General features: G+C 39.6%; 2 protein-coding genes across 2 annotated transcripts in view; both read right to left on the bottom strand.

The window, feature by feature from the left end:
• Positions 1-3,264, bottom strand: part of LOC107596777 (metastasis suppressor protein 1-like) — a 90,533-nt gene extending 87,269 nt beyond the window's left edge. Inside the window, exon 1 of the mRNA XM_016287580.1 lies at positions 2,571-3,264. Coding sequence (XP_016143066.1) covers positions 2,571-2,642 — 72 coding nt within the window. The 5' untranslated portion in view covers positions 2,643-3,264. The remainder of the gene's footprint in view (positions 1-2,570) is intronic.
• A 2,373-nt stretch (positions 3,265-5,637) lies between these two features.
• On the bottom strand, positions 5,638-13,391 carry LOC107596775 (oxidative stress-induced growth inhibitor 2-like). Its single transcript, XM_016287579.1, is given in 7 exon segments — positions 5,638-6,833; positions 6,835-7,819; positions 8,270-8,361; positions 8,883-9,074; positions 9,259-9,395; positions 11,475-11,542; positions 13,302-13,391. Coding segments are annotated over 6 exon segments (1,536 nt in total). The 5' UTR covers positions 11,533-11,542; positions 13,302-13,391; the 3' UTR covers positions 5,638-6,761.
• Between the last annotated feature and the right edge of the window lie 9,751 nt (positions 13,392-23,142).

The following is a 23,142-nucleotide window of genomic DNA, read 5'->3' as shown; positions in this document are numbered from 1 at the left end:
GTTTCAGCGTGAGAACGCCCTCTGGCCTTTGGATTGAGATTTACTTCTGATCACAGAACCATGCTTCACTGAAAGACACGCATGACAATCGCAGCTTCGGTCGAATCGCGATCTCGATTACATTTCGATTTATCGTGCAGCCCTAATTAAAGCTTTGCACTTTGTATTATTTGATTCAAGGCTAATGCTCGAGTACAAAGCACACCAAGCAAATATCCTAATTAGAAATAAGATATGATCTTTAAAACAAATCTTCCGTCATGAACCCACATGAGGGTGAGCAAATTATGACCTTTTTGGGGGGGGATGAACTAAACCGTTAAATCTGGACAATAATCTAAACTTTCATAGAAAACACTTAACTTCTCTTCTCCATGCACTTGGACATTAGTGCACACTATGGTCAGCGCTTTGGAGTTTCAGCGCGACAGCGCCCTCTGGCCTTTGGATTGAGATTTACTTCTGATCACAGAACCGTGCTTCACTGAAAGATACGCATGACAATCGCAGCTTCGGTCGAATCGCGATCTCGATTACATTTCGATTTATCGTGCAGCCCTAATTAAAGCTTTGCACTTTGTATTATTTGATTCAAGGCTAATGCTCGAGTACAAAGCACACCAAGCAAATATCCTAATTAGAAATAAGATATGATCTTTAAAACAAATCTTCCGTCATGAACCCACATGAGGGTGAGCAAATTATGACCTTTTTGGGGGGGGATGAACTAAACCGTTAAATCTGGACAATAATCTAAACTTTCATAGAAAACACTTAACTTCTCTTCTCCATGCACTTGGACATTAGTGCACACTATGGTCAGCGCTATTTATGGAGTTCTAACAGATCACAACGTAGCCTTTGCCCCACAGCTTTTTTTCTGTGAATCATAACTTTACATGCACGCAAATTCACACGCGCACACACACAATCATGGGGATATCCTCCTGCACACTTCCCCCTTCCTGTGAGTCAAATGGCCTATTTCCACATTAACAGCACGCATACAAATGGATAGCTAGACGTTGCCAAAAACCTCTGGTCCATTTATTCGCTCATGAAACTCAAACTATACATCAACCGAGTACAAACAAAAACATGGAAATTTGTCATCATAAATGCAAACCATTAAATGCCAAACATGCAACAATCCACATGTTCCTAAAATACTGTGGCCCAAAATGTATTTGAACAATTAAGAAATGTGTGCTGTTGCATTACATAGAAACATTATTCATGTTACACTTTTTTAAGTGTTTTGAGAACACTTGTAGGTACAACAAAGAGTCAAAAAACGACATCCACAATGCTTTTCTGTGCATTTGAAACACAATAAACCACATAAAATGATGCATAAACAAACATCCTAATTGAAATCCTTTCAGGACAGAACAAAACAATGCTTTGACTGAATGCATACTTGCAAATTGAGCCTTAATGTCTAGATTGAATAAAGCCTGAGTCACATTGAGCCATGTTTACAACAGGATGTGACACACGTTAAAGACTTCCAGCTCACCTGTGCACACTCACACACCACTGCATTACAACACATTTTCAACAAGGAAAACGATTAGTCAGAGTTATTATAATGAACAACTGGTATTAGCAGTATTTGAAGAGTATTTCCATGTTTTAGGTTTACAATACATTAAAAGTCACCATCCAGTGTCCAAAAATGATTAAGCAACACTGCTGTTAGACAACAGGACATAACTTAAAACCACATGTGCTGAGACGTTAACTAGAACTTCTGACATATGATAAACTAAGCTAACAAATTTTAGATAGACTGATTGATTTTGTAAACTAGGCTGGATAATTGAAACACTTCAATATATGCCATGGTACTACTAAATAAATATTATATACCATCATATCTACCTGGCTCATTTAAATACATAGCCATATTTAAAGGACATTTTGGACAAATACCATAGTGTCCTTGATGTGCAATTCAAAAACTGTGGTATATGAATATGGTTCTGCCATGGTGCCATCTGTTAACATATTTGCAACAGGGTATTATATATGTACCATATTTTTGGACATTGGATAGATCTTGCATTAACATGTATATAAACAAAACATGGATGTACTAAGGTACATTTTTTTCTGTAAGTGATGGTACTCCAAGGTATTTAAAAGATTACCAATGTGCATGTCAAATTAGCTATTTTAATAACATGCTAGTTTTATGGTAGTGTGACAGCAATCCCTCTGAAGTGCCTTTGAACATGGAAGGTGGAATAACCACATATTTTTCTACTGTATATTACTTTACAAATAACCTAAATGTATACGGTCTTTCTAACTAGTAAATGCACTCGTATATCCGAGAGGATCAGCCTACACAGAAGTAAATGGTGATTTGAAGGGGACGCACATCACAGGGCGGCTGGATTCACATCTATCAGCAGCCGGCCAACCACAGAACTGTTGCCAACCCTCCAGAACAGCTGGAAAATAACTTATTCTGAGCCTTCCTACAGACAGACTCCAAACCCACCCATGATGCTGGGGGGAAATCAAAGCATCGGGTGTGTTATTTCAATCTGAGAGGGACTCACCTTCATGTCGTTCATGATGATTTGGAAGAGCCCTCCCAAAGCGCTGCACTCCTTCTCCATTCCCGCATCCATTTTACCACACGCGCAGCGGTGACACTTATCCTCCTTGTGAAAGCTCGCCTCGAACCCCGCTGTCAATATGTGAAGGGTGCGGTACGAGGCTGTTTTTGAAGGCTATCGTGTGAATAAGGCAAAAGTGGATAAATTAACGCAAAAATAGTGAGTGTTATTCCGCTGACTGGCTGCCCGGCGCAAGTAAACTAGTCCCGGCCACGCAACTTACTAAACCTCTGAAAATACATCGCATAGCCACGACAAAAGTGGATAAAAAGCCCCAAAACGTGATTTTTGACAATAAGTTTCCAGGTCAAAAAAGTGCCACGTAAGCACAGGTAAACCCGCAGGAAAAACCGACCGTTGAAAGTCTGCGCCGAAGTACCTGGCTCGGCGTTTTCAAAAGCTTGGCTCTGCTGGATCGATAGTCACGTTAGTTTAGATCGCGACAACCGCCGTGTTTTTTATTCCTCATGGTTTCATTCAGTCAATCCAGCCGCAGATATGTCCTTTATGGTGATTATTTTGAGCGGTTGCAGTTTGAAAGAGCTTTTCGGGTAAAATGACTACAGCAAATCCTGACTAAAGTTTCGGCTCCTGATAGATTCCACAGAGTAAACAATTCACTCCTGGCTCTCGCGCTTTCTAACCCGTTTGTGTGGATCGGCTGGCGACGAACTCAAAAGGGGGCGGAGCATGAGTACTTCGGACATGTTCGTGCTTTTCCGTTACTTTTGCCATAACATACTAGTTAATGTATGTAAATAATATATGTGACCCTGGACCACAAAACCAGTCATAAGTGTCAATTATGTATACATCGTCTGCAAGCTGAATAAATAAGCCTTTCACTGATGTATGGTTTGTTAGGATAGGACAATATTTGCCTGAGATACAACTATTTAGTTATCCAACTAGTTATCTGAGGGTGAAAAATAAAAAAAATAAAAATATTGAGAAAGTCGCCTTTATATTTGTCCATATTATGTCCTTAGCAATGCATATTACTAATCAAAATTAAGTTTTGATATATTTACAGTAGGAAATTTACAAAATATCTTCATGGAACATGATCTTCACTTAATATCCTAATGATTTTTGGCATAAAAGAAAAATCGTTATATTTTTGACCCATACAACTTATTGTTGGCTATTGCTACAAATATACCCGTGCTACTTATGACTGGTTTTGTGGTCCAGGGTCACATATAATATATGTATGACCTATATAATAATATGACCTCATAATAAGCCTTTCATTGATGTATGGTTTGTTAGGATAGGACAATATTTGCCTGAGATACAACTATTTAGTTATCCAACTAGTTATCTGAGGGTGAAAAATAAAAAAATTCAAAATATTGAGAAAGTCGCCTTTATATTTGTCCATATTATGTTCTTAGCAATGCATATTACTAATCAAAATTAAGTTTTGATATATTTACAGTAGGAAATTTACAAAATATCTTCATGGAACATGATCTTCACTTAATATCCTAATGATTTTTGGCATAAAAGAAAAATCGTTATATTTTTGACCCATACAACTTATTGTTGGCTATTGCTACAAATATACCCGTGCTACTTATGACTGGTTTTGTGGTCCAGGGTCACATATAATATATGTATGACCTATATAATAATATGACCTCATAATAGACACAATATGAAATGTTTGTCTTTTTAAAAACATTTAAGACAAACAAGTAAAAGCGAAAATGTGATTAAAATTTGTGAAATAGTTACCAACTGCATCACTTTTTACAACCATTTTGCTCTTTTTATTCATCTATTTTTAATGATAAGACTTGATAAACACTGTTAAAAACCATTTACTTCATTACTTATGACTACAAGCTGTCCACATTTGCTAAACTCTCTCTTCTTAAGAAATTTAAAATGTACTTTCTTTCTATTAAGCTAAATCACAACACAAGTACATCCTGATAGATTTATGTAGCTTACACACAAGAGCTGGTTTTCAGGGATTCCTATCATCTATGAGTCAGCATCATCATTATAATCTTGCCCAGCCTTGTGCTGTTACCTGACATTATGAAAGGAGTCCACCTCTCAGCTCAGCGGTCTCATAGCAACGCAGACATGATCAATTCAGCATCACGTCCTCTAGTGGCTACCTGTCTGTCTGTGGGAGAGAGCGGAGGTCACCTTGTTCATCAGTCTGTAACACAGCTTCATGTGCCCACTCACAGCACAAACATCAGACTCACAAAGTCCATGGCTGGAGTATTTAAGTCAGTGTCTTTTAGTGTTGCTATAAAATCAACAGTTAATTTCACATATACATAAATAAGTTTCGAAATCACACACAAGGTATCTTTTACATTTGTTTAATTTGCAATGTTCAACATTAGAAGTAAGGATTTTTAGAATTCATTTATAGAGATTGCTCTTGAAAAGAGCCATTTCTAACTAAATAAATATTTTAGAGCTTATAAGTAGAAAACAATTACATTAAATTATATTTAGTATCTTTTTAAAACTAGTACAGATGTCCTTAAGCTGTAGTAAATACTTGCTTCCATCTAGTGGTGAAACTTTAGTAGTGATTTGAAATATATGTGATGTGATACTTGTGTATTACAAAAATTACAGTATATACTGTGTATACTGCCTATTTTTTTGTATATATTATGTATGCCATATATTCATATATTTAATATTTTAACCTATTAAAAAAGCAATGAAGCAACATTAAAGAAAATATTTGAAGAAATCTACTTAAATAATTTATTCAATACATCTACCAGTTTATAGTTTAACCAACACACAAAAGCCATATTATCACGTGACCCTTTTATGGATGGAAAAGTATGAATAATGTATGAAACACATTTTTTAAAACTAAACTTTTTACCTTAGTGGCTTTGACACACATTCTTAAAACTGCACAGAACAAGTAGTAGTCACAGATAAATAAATGAACGCACAGTATTGTTTTCAGGCTCCGTTTTTTTATTTTTTAAAAAGTATTTGACTGCAACAACCCATGTAGATAAACTATACATATTTTTATTTCAAAAAAAGAACAAACTATTTTTACAAACACATTTGATCAGAGCTGCCAGGGTTCATAATTTACATGCAAGTAATACAGCAGAAATAGTTTTTAGATAAAAAAATCATGCATCATAACCTTGAATCTAGAATCGTTTTCTTGAAGGAACAAGATATGCATTTTATTTGAATTTACATCTTACAAAATTTAAATAAATGTACAGTTATTTTACTCATTGCATCAAAAGGTCCTCGAGGTCATATATTTGGCCCATGTCAACTAACACAATGTTGAATGAGCTTATGTAGGATTAATCATTAATTCAAATAACGTCATGATAGATCATTATGTCTGATGCAATTGTTGCTGGCTTCAGTCACGGCGTGCAAAGGCCCTCTTGTGGTCAGTTTTGTAAGTGCAGCCTGACCTCTCCGAGCTTGGCTTTAGGTTAGTAACAGCAGAATGAAACAAGAACGTCTTAAACTTTTAAGAGCCCTCATTCTAGACACTCAAGTGTCTGGTTTGCTGGTCTAACCAAAGGATTCACTACAACTGTATGCTTTACTTGGGAAGGCAATGTACGAGAGACAAGAAGTTAAAATGCGATGATCTTTCTGATTTTTTTAGGTCCACTATGATTTATACATTCATTGAAGAAGACAGTAAAAGGGTTAGTACCACCACCATTGATACAACAGCAGCATTTGCTTGGCAAAGTTTAGTTTTGTGTTTTCCGTGCATGAAGGAAATATTAGATTTGAAAACACCGAGCATACAAATGTTAATTTGGCACAACAGAACATGATTGCTGTGAGAACATGAGTAGTGTTTCGAGTGAGCAGCCATGGACCAATAAATCCCTGAAGTGTTAAAGCACCCTGTGTCTGGAGACTCAGATTAATGTTCAGAGGCGGTTTAGTTAGCCATTAACAACAAAAAACTTTGTCCGTGCGCTTGCAGTGGGATGTCGGAACGGTCACAAACTGTTCAACAACTGATTCCTTTGTATCAGTTGGAGCAGAACCACTGAGCATTTTCCGACATGTGTGTGGATTCTGGAAGTACCAGATAGCTATATATCAAAGAGCTCCTTTCACCCCTTTAAAGTCAATGTCTCTTCATGCTTCCAACGTGCAGTTGGTCAGTTGAATATTCAATGAGCTGGTTGTGCAATTCTCTTGACGTTTTTTTACTTTGTTTTCGGGCGATATCACACACAATCGCCAAAGCTCCGCCTTTCAGGAACCGCACAAAGTTCTCACCCACCAGCGGACCCATGGCATACATCCCTGGCTCCTTCACGCACTCATACGTGTACGGATCCACGTCTAGTGGGTTCCGCCGACAACTGATTGGCTCTTCCGAGTCCAACGCCAGCGGACCACCATGTTCTGGGAGGAATGACAGGTTGGGATGGGCACCAATCAAAACGAGCGCCATTGAGACTTGCAGCACTGTCTGTATCCCTCCCTCATCCTCAAGCACACACTTGCCATCAGGTCTGAAGGCAGCTACATGGTGCTTTGGGAAACTTAGGTAACCAGGATAACAGGTATACGGGCTGGTGCCATCAGCAGGTGAAGAAAGAGGCTGGTTGGACAGATTGACCACCGTCTCACCCACTTTGTACTGCTGTTGGCTCATCATCTGATGCACTTTGTGGTACTCAGGGTAGAGGAGCTTGGGCAGCTGGTTGAAGACGAGCGCCGGATCACTCACAGGTCGCCTAAAGGCTTGATATACAGGAGTGTTCAAGTGGTGAGCTGCCAGAACGGCATCCGCCGCCGTCAACCCAGCACCAACCACAAGAACCGGCTCTGAAGCGCGGTCCAAGCGGCCTGACGAAATGGCGGCCTCCAGCTCCCAGAAGCTGTGGCACACAAAGGGAAGGTTTTCACCTTCCACGCCGAGACGGGCAGGGATGTCGTGGGTTCCTGTGGCAAGCACCACGTTCTCAGCATAGACCGAGAAAGGGACTTCAATTTCTTCACCACTGCTTGCTCTTCTCTGGAGGCCTTGGATCTTCCAAACGGAGCAGCCAGATTCAAGGGAAACCCGAGACACTGAGGTTACGGTGGTGCCACAAGCAAAGCTCTTCTCCAGACCCATTTTAGTCACATAGTGCTGGTAGTACAACGCAATCTCAGCTGGTGTGGCCCGGTCATTACGTAAATTTCTGCACACACAAACCAGTATGTTAGATACTGGAAAAAAGACAATTTGGAAAAAAAAGGAGAGACTTATTATTTTACAAAACCAGTAGTCAACATTTGAAGTGGATCGAAAAAGTTAATCAAAGTTGCCCTAAGACAAGAACGCATTTTGGTTTTAGGTTTTAAGACAACCTTGATGAAAGGTTTTGATCCACCATCTTAAGAGAAACTAAGATAATTATTGCTTACTTATACTTCTCACATCATGTTAGAAAAAGAGAAAGCATTTTAACAGAAATGTACAGTTTTTGTAAGTTGCTTAACCGTTTCAGTTTGGTTCTAGGACTAACACAAAGGGGGAATCTTATTTTCATATCAGACTTATGCCAAGAATCTAACTAAGAATGTTGTATGAAATACGAACCCTTTATTCTCTGCACTAATTTTAATGTTTGGGTTTCATTTCTTTATACCTTCGTTTATCTCTCATCCACTCTTTCAGCTTCAAACCAGGAAGTTCCATCCAGTTAGCCAAGCTGAGTGTCAGCATTGAGCCCTCCATCGCCTGCAGGCATCAGGCATAATAAACAACAACTTGACATCTTGGAATGAAGCAGGCAGAGCACAAGAATAACATCTGATCAAACTGGTACAAAACCTCAATAGAAAACACTGTTGCAGTTGTTTTCAGGCATGCAACTATGGATCACATGAGTTCTTTCCCATCAGTACCTTCTAAGTGTTTTCTCCCCACAGGGCTGTACTTGTGTATTAGGGTGAACCTCACATTTCAAGTCATATTTCACCCTATTAGTCATCACTGTAATATATATGAACATTTTACTTCTGTGTTTTACTCATTGCTCTTTATCACATGACCGTAATAGGAATACAACTTTGGAAAACGTCTCCAAAATCTGAAGAAAATATAATTTTTCTTTAGATTTTGGAGTGAAACATGACTTGCACATGGATTTGTGACACGCACCCATTTAAAATAATAGTACAGCTTAGCAAAAAAGAGAACAATATGACTGCTGAGGCATTAGATCAGAAGCCAGAAATATGTTAGGTGTGGTTACTTACATGCCAGGCCCCTCCAGGTGGTCCCTTCCCTAGCACAAGGTGAGGTGTAGCCCTTTCCGGCTCATGTCTCCATATCAGCGGGGAGGCACAATCCACTCCAAAGTCACCATCTGGAAGAAGGAGGGCGTCGAAGAGCACAGCCACAGGGTTTGATGAACGGCCCTCTACACCCTCACACAGGTACTCTAGATCCTACATGCACATAAGACAAAACTTTTTTTTCTGTATTTGAACATGAGAATATGAGTCACTGACAACATTCATTAATCCTTGTAGTAGCCTATAGAGGCTTTTGGTGAAAAACGATACAATTAATCACCACTTGTTATGTAAAGAGGTGTGGTAAATGTATATAGGGGGATTATGTGTGCATTACCTGGTCAAACAAAGACAGATGAGGATTCTGTGTCAGCTTGTTATGCAAAATTGGGTTGGGATGGAAACCATCGGGGGAAAGGTAAGGCGTGTATCCCGACAGCAAATAAGAGAGACAAATCCCTGATGGTCCATTACCTGAAATACAGCCATGCATGTGAATACTGGAAATGCTCTATAGATCAGGAACTGCAACAGAACAAGAGTTCTCACTGTTTTTAAGCTGATATAATCTCACATCTAAACATGGTAAATGTAACTGAGGTGAAAGGATTTTCAAAGTAGCCAAAATATTGAATAAACAAAAATGCAAGGGATTCTGGATGTGCAGAACATTTTTGAATAACATGCGTTCCAATTCTGCGCAAGGCTGCTGAGCTTTCTGTAGAGTTCTGCATGCACAGGTTCCATTTGAGCCTGGTCATTAGTTAATTCTGGACCTCGGCTGCAATGCATTTCAAATTGCTCAGAGGAGTACAGTCAAGAACAGTGCTTCTCAAAGTCCGGACTTGCTGCCATTTCGTATTTCAAGAGCACTAATTTCCTACTTTGATAAACTGTTAAACTTGTAAATCATGCGTTTAGTTTTTTTTTATGTCTTTTTGGAGATGGTCCGAAATGAAAGCGAAGGTGAGATATTTAGTTTTCCTGCGTGACATTGCTGTCATGACATCCGGTGAGCGTTTGACATAGCCTAATCGGGCAAAACGTCACAGCTAATATGAGTTTTTTTTTTAATTATTATTATTACTTAGATAATTTGCCGGCCATTTGACTTATAGCAGTGTCTAAGTGTTTCCCATACATTGAGTTATTTGTGGCGGCCCGTCACTATATCAAAATTGACACGGCACAAATAGCTAGATTTTCCAAGAGGCTTATAGGCCAAATTCTTTGAAACATGAGCACTGCACGTTTCAAAATTAAAATGCAGCGCGGGCGTTTCTATATGAATGTATCTTTGAAAAGAACCGACCGCCTTCAGAAAAGCTTCCATGTCATTTTCATTTCGTCTTTCCTGTAATGCCTGATAAAGTAGCGTTTGTGAGCAGCGCTTATTTGATTACAGCCATTACCGGGGAAACCGCTATATCTCCAGCTCCCAAAGCACCTCCTGCTGGCACAGAATTAATTTGCATTTGCAAATCTGTGGGAAACACTGGTGTCCGTCAACAAACATAAACAAAAAGCATGCTTCAGAACTGTTTCGAGAAGGTGCTTAAGTTTTGAGCCATGTGTTATTACTATGATTTACGCTACTACTACTACTAGCTATTACTATCTTGTACCCTGCAATAAACATTTACTCAAACTCCCTTTTATGAGATGAAGGGGGAACAAATATTTATATATATCGAACAAACATATCGGCCAAAAAAATCAGCATCATATATCGGCCATCAGCTGCCCTGATTTCTGAATATCGGCATCGGCCAGAAAAAAAAAACATATTAGTCGACCTCTATTGCTGACACTTAAATTAATTGTTTTGCCACTTTTGCAATTGTTATTCACGAGTTCACACTTTCTTATAATTAAATAAAGGTTATGCGTATTTGGCGTGCTGTCCAGGGAGAGGGCTCCGAGCTCGGCAAGACTCCCGAGCCCGGGGCACCCCCCCCCCCCCTGTCCGGGGAGAGGGGTCCGAGCTCGGTGTCTAGCCCGGCCCGAAAGCGCTCCCCTCCAGAGAGCTTCTCCCCGTGCTGGGGTAGAAACTATGCTGAAGGTGCGGGGTCGGGGTGGCGGAGGGATGCTGAAAGTCGAGAGAAAACGAAGGTTGGACGTACTTGGTTATTTATAGGTGTTTTCTCTTGTGCTGATTGGATAAATGGTGTAATCACTAATGATGAACTGGCCGTGTTAATTATCTGTGCGTGCTCCTCCCGAAATTTGTTTATAAACATCACTTAATGTATTTTGAATGCAATTTTAATTTTTTTTTAATTAGTGTTTATTTGTTATGCATGTTGTGTATGTTTATTGAAAACAAGTTTTGTAATAACCAATTGTTCCAGGCCGGACCTTTGACACTGATGAAAATTCAGATTTGGGCCTTTGAATGTAGACTTTGAGAACCCCTTGTCTAGAACAAAGATGACAACGAGAGAGAAACAACAGAACAAAAATAGAATGGTTTTGCATGCATTATGCATGTAAATGTGCATTAACAATTGCGAGTGCTCATGGACAACAAATATATATTATGACAACTCTTACCAACAATGACAACAGGCAGGATATCATCAGAAAATGTGTATTTGTTGTACAACTCCATAGTGGCTCACCTGTTACATGCAAAAAGAGAACAAATGGTGAGCTGCAAAAGCTATAAACACAACCATAAACCCCCCTCCCCAGATACACAATACCTGATCACTCCATCCAATTTCCACTAGTCATGACTAGTAATGATGACTAATATTCTCCTCTTGTATTAGATAACCCTATATAATCTGCTTTATAGTAAGGCAAACTATAAGCTTCAGCCGGCACTTCTTATGAATCAACCGATGTATTGTTACATAACAGAAGTTCAATGTAACCATGAGTGCGCAGAATTTCTTAAAGTGACAGCGCCTGTTTAAAGCAGTTCGCGCCAGGGTCGAAATCGCCGAGTCATTCTGAATTGCGACTGCACGACGTGCCAGATGTCTAGTACACTTATTAATACACAAATACACTTAAAATATAAAGCTCTGCTGGTGATTTCACTTAAATATATACAGGTGTAATGCACACAGCTGACTTTACAGACTTTGTCCCGTTTACTTGAATGGAGTCCAGGGGGCGTGTGCGCCAGACGTTTTTTATCTTCTGGACAGTTTATAAGGACGCAGAAAAAAAGGTAAACGGACTCAAGTCATTCAAGTTCAACGTTTAAAAACCACAAGTGCGTAGATTTAAAGTGTGACCGCCGTTACCAACGTGTGAACTAGAAAGCTAAAATTGTGGGACTGCTCATTTAAGACACTGGAGACGTTTTCCCCACTGCCTCGCAAACTGTGAATCATTCTTGATTGACATGTAGGTTGCCGGTGTTCTGACAAATAATGCTACCTATCAGATTATGCTACCAACACTGTATTTATCCTACTGTAAGAGTAGGTTTAAGGTTGTGGTACATGTTAATAAAGCCTCACACCTTATTAATATCATGCTGGAAGCAAAATCTGATAGGTAGCACTTTTCACTATCGAATTATGCTACCATCTGTTTTAATGGGAGGTAGCCAAATCTGAGAGGGTAGCACAAATCGTCAGAACACCGTGACTGCGACCCGCGAGCACAGGTCAGTTCTAAAGTCCATTCAAGGAACTAAATCGCACGCTTTCACGTGCGCCTATATTTAAAGAGACAGTTCACACAAAAGTAAAACTACAGTCATGCTCTCGCTCATGTACTTCCAAATGGGACGAACCCAAATGTCTTACTTTATTTTCTTAATGTGGGCAAAAATGCTATGGAAGTGAATGGCGACTGAAGTCGCAAGTCCCGCAAGGTTTCATTTTTCTTTCACTTTTAATATACGCGATAATGCATTAAATAACTGAGGTATTTGCGCTCCACAGAACTTTCCAGACTGCAGGTTAACTGGATTGCATTTAATTTAGGAAGACTCCACGGAAGCCGGTGTCTCGGTAACTGTCTGCAGCGTAACCCAGATGCTTGTATTTCAGTCTTGTCACCGCCCAGACATGCCCACGAGACCATTTCCATATCCGACGGACACATTACGACGCAACACCAAATTAAGGAAACAAGAACAAAGATGAGTTCAAATGACCCAAGCGATGAGATGAGTGCAACATGTGACGCAATTCATCAAACCACGATAGAAAATGATGTCAAATCTTCTAATGTAACTCACATTGGCGTGATGAGCGTAAACCATCACGACTCTAATGTAGAAAAAGCACGTAACGTTACATGTAATGCAAATTTCCGAGATCCGAATAACTCGCAGTTTGACGTAAGACAGCAATTCTTGAATATACAAGCAGAGCGGCTGCGTTGATATTTTAAATGGAAAGGTAAAATACTCACGCAGCTTTCTCCGTTGCGCTTCTGTGTGGCTGTAATGAGAGATGCCGCACCGTTATAGCCCCGAGATTCTCGTGCGCTAATGGGTTTTATAATTCTTCTGCAGCGTCCGCCCATTCGAGCCAATCATCGAGCGAAGACGTGACGCTAAGCATTATGATTGGTTGGGTGAAGGGTGACGCAAGAGCGTGTCTATGGTTCTAGCTTGTAGTTTTCCATTCCCTGACCGTTTCTCAATACCAAGTGCGCAAAGTTTGGACTTGCGCACAGTTCGGACTTCGCAAGAAGACGGGAGGACACGAGTCCGGTAATTCTGCAAATGTAACAGCAGTGTAGGCTACTTGATAACGTCAGTCAGCTCGCCTTGGCTACTCCGGTTATCTACACTGTGTGCATTTACAATACGACGAAATATGATATCAAACACCACTGCCTCTTTTTGTTTTCATTTAAACATATTATTAGTCTCAAAAACGTAGTCCAGGGAACGTACATACATTACAGGTGAAACGAAATATGATATCAAACAGCATTGCCTCTTTTCTATTTCATTTCAAATATGAATAGCCTCAAAAATGTGGTTCATGCATTAGAATAAAACGAAATGATATCAGACGCCACTGCCTTTTCGTTTTCTTCAAAATATAAAACACAACCCTCTTTTCGTTGTCGTTTTAAAAATATAAAACATTAATATGTGGTTTAGGTAATATGTGCACGTATACTCTGATTATCTTCACTGTGTGCATCATAAAATCATGAAATATGACAAGCACGACTCTGCCTTTTTTGTTAAACGTCAGTTTTAATGAACAATAATAGCCATTATAAAAGTAGAAGTATAAGAGACTTATGTAATAGGAAATGAAGACAAAAGCAAACAATTCAGTCAGATGTATGCAACAAAGTCTGTTGCATTAAGATTAATAAATAAATAATTTATGAAACATAACTTTGTGCTCAGCCAAAACGATATGACCTGCAAAAAAATAATATTCATGAGACCAAAGATTACCTGTTAGATATAGGCTACCCAAAACGAATTTTACCTCATGTTTAACCACTAAAGAGACATCAGAGCCAGTGGCAAGTGTCAGAAGGACTAGTCGAGGTTAGGCTGCTCTCCTAGGGAAACATGAGCACTGAGCGCCCGCTGATCGCGTAGATCTCACCTCTCCGACTTCTGCGAAGCACATTTTCAAATAGGCGATATCTTTATAAATAAACCACAGATTTGAGGTTTAAACAACTGCATTCTCACCTGAAATACTCTTAGACCTGCATTTCATGACACAATAATATTTAAAACATAACTTTGTGCTCAGCCAAAACGATATGACCTGCAAAAAAATAATATTCATGAGACCAAAGATTACCTGTTAGATATAGGCTACCCAAAACGAATTTTACCTCATGTTTAACCACTAAAGAGACATCAGAGCCAGTGGCAAGTGTCAGAAGGACTAGTCGAGGTTAGGCTGCTCTCCTAGGGAAACATGAGCACTGAGCGCCCGCTGATCGCGTAGATCTCACCTCTCCGACTTCTGCAAAGCACATTTTCAAATAGGCGATATCTTTATAAATAAACCACAGATTTGAGGTTTAAACAACTGCATTCTCACCTGAAATACTCTTAGACCTGCATTTCATGACACAATAATATTTTAAAAATTTAAAAAGGGTTTTTTCCCTCCGCCATTAACCATGGCTGATTGGTGCGAAATGCGTTCTGGGATACCTGGCTGCCTCAAGTTCGCACAAGTCACCTCTGGATGCATCCTTGATAAAAGGGGCGGAGCAAGAACACATCCGGGGATTTGAACTGTACTTGGCTAGATGTGAACTTATGCCTTGTCCAAATACCCACACTTGCAGTTTTTGCACTTGACCACAAGTGTGTGTGTCGTACTTTTCATTACCTGATGGGACACACTTATAGTGTTGTAAAAATGCAAGTGTTTACATGGCTTTATCTTAATTTGAAATACTTTGCATTTTAAAATCAACTTCTAAATGTCTGTTCAGTAGTCCCTATAACATGACATACTTTTAATTTGTGGTGCTGCTAAATCAGTTGCAAATGTTGTACAAAATAAGTATCACCACTACTCATCTTTGCACCAATAAAACGTAAAAACACTGTTTTTCTACCAAATTATATGTAATATCTAATTATTATTAATTATTCACATACATTGGAAAGGTTTTCGTGACCTCTCGTGAGATCTCAGCAAAAAGTCTCACGATTTATTTCCACAACATGATGCATGATGGGATACACTAAGCCTCGAATACCGCTCCGGAGCGGTATTCAAATGCCGTGTCCAAATACCCACACTTGTGGTCTTGGCCACTTGAGAGCACGTGTGTGCGACAGGAGGGTAAGTGTGCAAGACTGTCCCAGGTCTTAAAGGGGTCATATGATGCTGCTAAAAAGAACAGTATTTTGTGTATTTGGTGTAATGAAATGTGTTTATGCGGTTTAAGGTTCAAAAAACATAATTTTCCACATACTGTACATTATTGTTTCTCCTCTATGCCCCGCCTTTCTGAAACGAGTCGATTTTTACAAAGCTCATCGGTCTGAAAAAGCGAGGTGTGCTGTGATTGGCCAGGTATCCAGTGCGTTATGATTGGCCAAATACCTCAAGCATGAGACGGAAATGTTACACCCCTCACCATACTGTGATGATGCCCTGAGCGATGATTCAAAAAATGAAAACCCATTATAAACGAGGCATTCGTTGCATCCAGTGGGGACATAATTATGGATTATAATGACTTATACTGTCTTTTTACGCGTTGCGTTGCATCGCACCGCGTAAACATAAAACCATGTCTGCATTTGTGATCGGAGAAATGACAAACAACAAGCCCTACTCTACACTGGCCAAAAAACTCGCTTTAAATTTCCACAACAGGATGCATGATGGGATACACTAAGCCTCGAATACCGCTCCGGAGCGGTATTCAAATGCCGTGTCCAAATACCCACACTTGTGGTCTTGGCCACTTGAGAGCACGTGTGTGCGACAGGAGGGTAAGTGTGCAAGACTGTCCCAGGTCTTAAAGGGGTCATATGATGCTGCTAAAAAGAACAGTATTTTGTGTATTTGGTGTAATGAAATGTGTTTATGCGGTTTAAGGTTCAAAAAACATAATTTTCCACATACTGTACATTATTGTTTCTCCTCTATGCCCCGCCTTTCTGAAACGAGTCGATTTTTACAAAGCTCATCGGTCTGAAAAAGCGAGGTGTGCTGTGATTGGCCAGGTATCCAGTGCGTTATGATTGGCCAAATACCTCAAGCATGAGACGGAAATGTTACACCCCTCACCATACTGTGATGATGCCCTGAGCGATGATTCTGACGACCCCGAGCTAGACTCTGCTTCGTCCACATGAAAGCCGATCCGGCGATCGACAGCGCAAAGTTGTTGTATTTCCGAAGCAACCAGCATGGATCAGCTCTAGGCATGACGAAGCAGATATCATCCGCTTTTGGAAGACCAAACAAAGTAGTTTCGCTTTCACAACAAAGCACAGCGTGTTTACGACATGGCGGTGGAAACAACAAAACTACAGCGAGAATAAAAGTTACGCCTTCTTTCTTTGCGTGAACATTTGGGCGGCGTTATGCAAATCTTCCCACATAGCGACATAGGTATGAGGGGGCATGTTAGAACGAGCCGTTTTAGGTAGGCGTGGTTGACTCTTTAACTTTTATAAAGAATATCTCTTTGGATTTGAGACTTTAGTTTTTGCAACTTTACAGATCTTCTTTATGCACCAAGAGCTTGTAACACTCCAAAGAGAAAGGAAAAATTTAAATAGCATCATATGACCCCTTTAAAAACGGCAAAGCGCAATGACCTTAACGCACACTAAATCCACACTATCTCGAATACCGCTCCGGAGCGCTATTCGAGGCTTAGTGTATTCCATCATGCATCATGTTCTGGAAATAAATCGTGAGACTTTTTGCCGAGATCTCACGCGAGGTCACAGAGACCTTTCCAATGCAAGTTAAATATTAATATAATAATTAGATATTACATATAATTTGGTAGAAAAACTGTGTTTTTACGTTTTATTGGTGCAAAGATGAGTAGTGGTGATATTTATTTTGTACAACATTTGCAACTGCTTTTTATCACTTAATTAGAAGCACCACAAATTAAAATTGTCATGTTATAGGGACTACTGAACAGACATTTAGAAGTTGATTTTAAAATGCAAAGTATTTCAAATTAAAATAAAGCTATGTAAACACTTGCATTTTTAAAATACTATAAGTGTGTCCCATCAGGTAATGAAAAGTTTGACACACTTGTGGTCTTCATGCTCACTTGAACACTTGGGCCAAATACAGGAAATACGTCATATAAGTGGTCAAGTGCAAAGAGTGTGGGTAATTGGACAAGGCAACAAGTCCACAAGAACACAAGTACAGACAAGAACGCATATTGAGAAACGGCCAATGATCTAATCCCTGATTGGTCTGAATCTACGCTCCCTTCACACCAGCCAATCAGCAAACGCAGCGGCTTCCGCTGCCATAGAATTACTATTGCAACGGCTTAAGGAAAGTAATGTTAAAACCTGTTTTTATACAGTCTATGGTTAAAACCCATCACATCTCCATTACAGAAAATTATTACCTTCATTGGCCCCATAAACAATTATGTTAGCCTTTCTTTTGTAATACAAATGTGAATTATTTACAGAAGATTCTTTATTCACAACCCTGTTGACTGTGGACTGGAATCATAAATTCATATTGAATAATTAATGAATAATTAATTTATTGTCATTGCTGTAGTACAATGAGATTACATTAGAGCATCAATCGGCAGTGCAATTCCATACAGTGCGAATGTGTAGGAATGTAAACAGTGACATAATAAAGTCCAACATTATCAGCAATAGCACAGTATGTAAACAGGACAATATGACATTGGCAAGGAATACAGTGTATGAGGTAGAGAAACCGTAGTAATCAAAAAGATGTGTATTGTTGTCTGTGCTGCAGCAGTATAAAGTCCAGTTCACAGTTATTGCAGTTGTTGGAGAATGGTGCATAATGGATACGAATTAAGTGGGGGGAGAGGGGAACAGTGTTTATTCAGCAGTCTGACTTCCTGGGGATAGAGGCTGTTGGCCATTCTGGTGGTTCTGGCCTGAAGGGACCTGTACCTCCTACCAGAGGGCAACAGGTGAAACAAACTGTGTGCTGTGTGAAACCGGTCTCTTATGATGTTGTGTGTCCTACTCAGGCAGCGGGAGGTGTACACAGTAGAAATCTCCGGGAGGACGGTCCCGATGATTTTACCAGCAGTTTTCACCACCCTCTGAATCATCTGCTTTTCAGCTACAGTGCAGCTGGAGAACCACACTAGCAGCCCATAAGTCTTCACACTATGAATTGCACAATTGTAGAAACTTTTCTGGGGTATTTTGACTCTTTTCAGCTTCCTCAGGAAAAAGAGACGTTGCTGAGCCTTCCCTACAGCTAAGGTGATGTTACTACCCCAGGACAGATTCTCCGACACAATCAGACCCAGGAATTTAAAACTGTTCACCCTCTATACTGCCTCTCTGTTAATATAGAGAGGTGAATGACCAGGATGGTTTAATTTATGAAAGTCCACTATAATTTATTTGGTCTTTTTGATGTTAAAAGCCAGATTATGCTTTTTACACCACCCTGCCAGTAGTTCAATCTCCTCCCTGTATGCCGTCTCGTTGTTTGTTATGAGGCCGAGCACAGTTGTGTCGTCTGCAAATATAACAATGTGATTAGTGGGGAAGGAGGCAGAACAGTCATATGTGTAAAGTGTGTAGTTTACTGAGCACGCAACCCTGAGGGCCACCAGTGTTGATGCATATGCTGTTTGAAATGTGCTCGCCTGATTTCATACATTGAGAGCGGTTGGTTAAAAAGTCCAGTATCCAGTTACATAATGAGTTGTTCAGTCCAAGGTTGCACAGTTTCAGCAGGAGTGTGTTTGGCCGGATTGTATTAAAAGCCGAACTAAAGTCAGTGAAAAGCAGCCTTGCATAGGTGTTTTTGTGCTCCAGGTGTTCCAGAAGTATGTGAAGCACAATAGCAATGGCATCCTCCGTTGATCTGTTCTCCCGGTATGCAAACTAATACTGGTCAAAATCAGGTGGTAGGGCCTTTTTTATGTTTCATGACCAGCCGCTCCAGGCACTTGGCAGGGATAGGTGTGAGTGCCACAGGCCTGTAGTCATTCAGGCATGTAACATTGGTTTTTTGCGGACAGGAATGATTATGGCTGCTTTGAAACATGCTGGGACCTATGACTTGGACAGCGACAGGTTGAAGATGGTGGTGAAGAGAAGACCTCTGCCAGCTCGGCCGCACAGTCCTTTAGCACCTGGCCCAGCACTCCATCTGGACCGGATGCCTTCCTGGGGTTGATGTTGCCCAGGCAGAGTCTAACTTCATGAACGCTCAGGACTGGTGCAGTGTTGTCGTTGGAGGGCAGATGGGGCAACACAGTGTCCTCAGGGGCGGACTTATCCATTAGGCAAAGGTAGGCGACCGCCTTGGGCCCCCAAAATCCAAGGGCCCCCTAAAATGCTTTTCATATAGGATATGCGCATTAAACGCTGACACGCGAACGTTTGCTGTTTACGTGTTTAGACAACCGTCCGAGTCCGTGGTGCCTGCAGGTGTACGGCTGCACTGTGAGTACCATGAGTGCTCAGACTGACCTCAGATTTGCCCCGCAAACATTTCAGCAGTTATTATAGGCCTGTGTGTCCAATATTTCTGTCGACTGACCCAGCCATGCCATTAATTATGAATTTATCAGTCTTTTGCATGCCAAAGTCAATTTCTGCATAGAAATATTACACCAAATAGAAGCAGAAAATCGTGCTATACTACGCACTTTCATGAGATCGGGTTAGACAACAATGAATTTTTTGGCTATTTTACAAATGGGAATACAACAAATTCATGACAATGTTTACATTCAAGCTACCCGTAAAATTTATAGTGAAAACCATAAAAGCGTCTGGAATGCAATAAAGTAATTTTAAAGCATGGGTAAAAAAATAGGCTAATAAATAATTCACATATCATACAAATTTGCGTTGCAGCAAATCCTTTAAATTTTCAGGTATTCAGAACAGAGCAACATAAAAATCAGAAAAAGCAGCTATACAATTATAGGACAAAGTTTTACACATATGCCATTATAATTTGTGTTTTATTTTTTAACTGTACGGAATTATAAAATAAATCGGGCCTGTTTTAGGCTTTTCCTTATTTTTATATTTTAGATAGGCTAACCATCAATTACGATGATGAAAAAAATTACTCACCATCTCCTCATTGGATGTGCCTTTAGAGAGAAATGCACGGATTACATAATGAAAGAGTTTCTATTTTCAATTTGAATTATTTTGTTTTAAAGTAGTAATTTAAAGCTTTCTATACATTTTTTATCATGTCTGTGAGGCAATTCGCAGAGTTTAGGTTCATCATTGTGAAGCGCTCCTGTTCAAGCCTGAGACGGCAGCATTTGTTTTCTTTATTTACTGTAAAATTAGCCCCTTTACAGTTTAGAATGATGTATTACTCTTACATTTATGAGTAAAAATGACTGCGTATTAAGTTGTTTCCACTGTTAGAAAGCATGGGTAAAAAAATAGGCTAATAAATAATTCACATATCATACAAATTTGCGTTGCAGCAAATCCTTTAAATTTTCAGGTATTCAGAACAGAGCAACATAAAAATCAGAAAAAGCAGCTATACAATTATAGGACAAAGTTTTACACATATGCCATTATAATTTGTGTTTTATTTTTTAACTGTACGGAATTATAAAATAAATCGGGCCTGTTTTAGGCTTTTCCTTATTTTTATATTTTAGATAGGCTAACCATCAATTACGATGATGAAAAAAATTACTCACCATCTCCTCATTGGATGTGCCTTTAGAGAGAAATGCACGGATTACATAATGAAAGAGTTTCTATTTTCAATTTGAATTATTTTGTTTTAAAGTAGTAATTTAAAGCTTTCTATACATTTTTTATCATGTCTGTGAGGCAATTCGCAGAGTTTAGGTTCATCATTGTGAAGCGCTCCTGTTCAAGCCTGAGACGGCAGCATTTGTTTTCTTTATTTACTGTAAAATTAGCCCCTTTACAGTTTAGAATGATGTATTACTCTTACATTTATGAGTAAAAATGACTGCGTATTAAGTTGTTTCCACTGTTAGAAAAAAATGCAAGTGATCGCGCTGGCGCCTCCATGTCCTGCAGAGCAGCTTTAGCTCCAACTCTCCACACAAATGACTGGAAATGCGTCTAACAGCGCACATTTATCTAGTTTAAACACTTAAACTACCATTGTGATAGGCTTGAACTGTTTTATATCTATATATTTTATTTTAGGCAAGTCGTGATGATTTGAGAAGGCTAAATTGATCAAACATATATCAATTCACTGTCTGCCGCTGGCCGTTATACTTAAAAAAAAAGGCTACATATTATCGAACAAAAAATGCTCAGTTTTTCTAAATATACTTTATAAAAAAACTAAACGAACTATAATCACTTTTCCATTACATACAAAACTGAACTATTTTAATAGCTGAAACAGTAGTATAAGCTTTTTTTGAGAAAAGGGGAAAAAAGACGGGCTAGGGCCTATATTTGAGACCCGTGCAGGGCTTTAATCCACTTCATCCAACCCTGTTTTGTTCTCATCTGTGAGCATGCTCTTGATATATAAACCCAATTCCAAAAAAGTTGGGACACTGTACAAATTGTGTAAAAAATTTGAGTAAAAAAGGAATGGAATAATTTACAAATCTCATAAACTTATATTTTATTCACAATAGAATATAGATAACATATCAAATGTTGAAAGTGAGACATTTTGAACTGTTATGCCAAATATTGGCTCATTTTGGATTTCATGAGAGCTACACATTCCAAAAAAGTTGGGACAGGTAGCAATAAGAGGCCGGAAAAGTTAAATGTACATATAAGGAACAGCTGGAGGACCAATTTGCAACTTATTAGGTCAATTGGCAACATGATTGGGTATAAAAAGAGCCTCTCAGAGTGACAGTGTCTCTCAGAAGTCAAGATGGGCAGAGGATCACCAATTCCCCCAATGCTGCGGCGAAAAATAGTGGAGCAATATCAGAAAGGAGTTTCTCAGAGAAAAATTGCAAAGAGTTTGAAGTTATCATCTACAGTGCATAATATCATCCAAAGAATCTGGAACAATAAGGCCTGAAAACCATACTGGATGCCCGTGATCTTCGGGCCCTTAGACGGCACTGCATCACATACAGGAATGCTGCTGTAATGGAAATCACAACATGGGCTCAGGACTTCTTCCAGAAAACATTGTCGGTGAACACAATCCACCGTGCCATTCGCCGTTGCCGGCTAAAACTCTATAGGTCAAAAAAGAAGCCATATCTAAACATGATCCAGAAGCGCAGGCGTTTTCTCTGGGCCAAGGCTCATTTAAAATGGACTGTGGCAAAGTGGAAAACTGGGACGCCATGGCATCCGGACTAAAGAGGACAAGGACAACCCAAGTTGTTATCAGCGCTCAGTTCAGAAGCCTGCATCTCTGATGGTATGGGGTTGCATGAGTGCGTGTGGCATGGGCAGCTTACACATCTGGAAAGGCACCATCAATGCTGAAAAGTATATCCAAGTTCTAGAACAACATTTGCTCCCATCCAGACGTCGTCTCTTTCAGAGAAGACCTTGCATTTTCCAACATGACAATGCCAGACCACATACTGCATCAACTACAACATCATGGCTGCGTAGAAG

This window comes from Sinocyclocheilus grahami, unplaced genomic scaffold (assembly GCF_001515645.1).
Source record: "Sinocyclocheilus grahami isolate Dianchi unplaced genomic scaffold, SAMN03320097.WGS_v1.1 scaffold223.1, whole genome shotgun sequence".
Classification (NCBI taxonomy): Eukaryota; Metazoa; Chordata; class Actinopteri; order Cypriniformes; family Cyprinidae; genus Sinocyclocheilus; species Sinocyclocheilus grahami.
The sequence above is the reverse complement of the archived record's forward strand: the minus strand, read 5'-3'. Positions and strand labels throughout refer to the sequence as shown.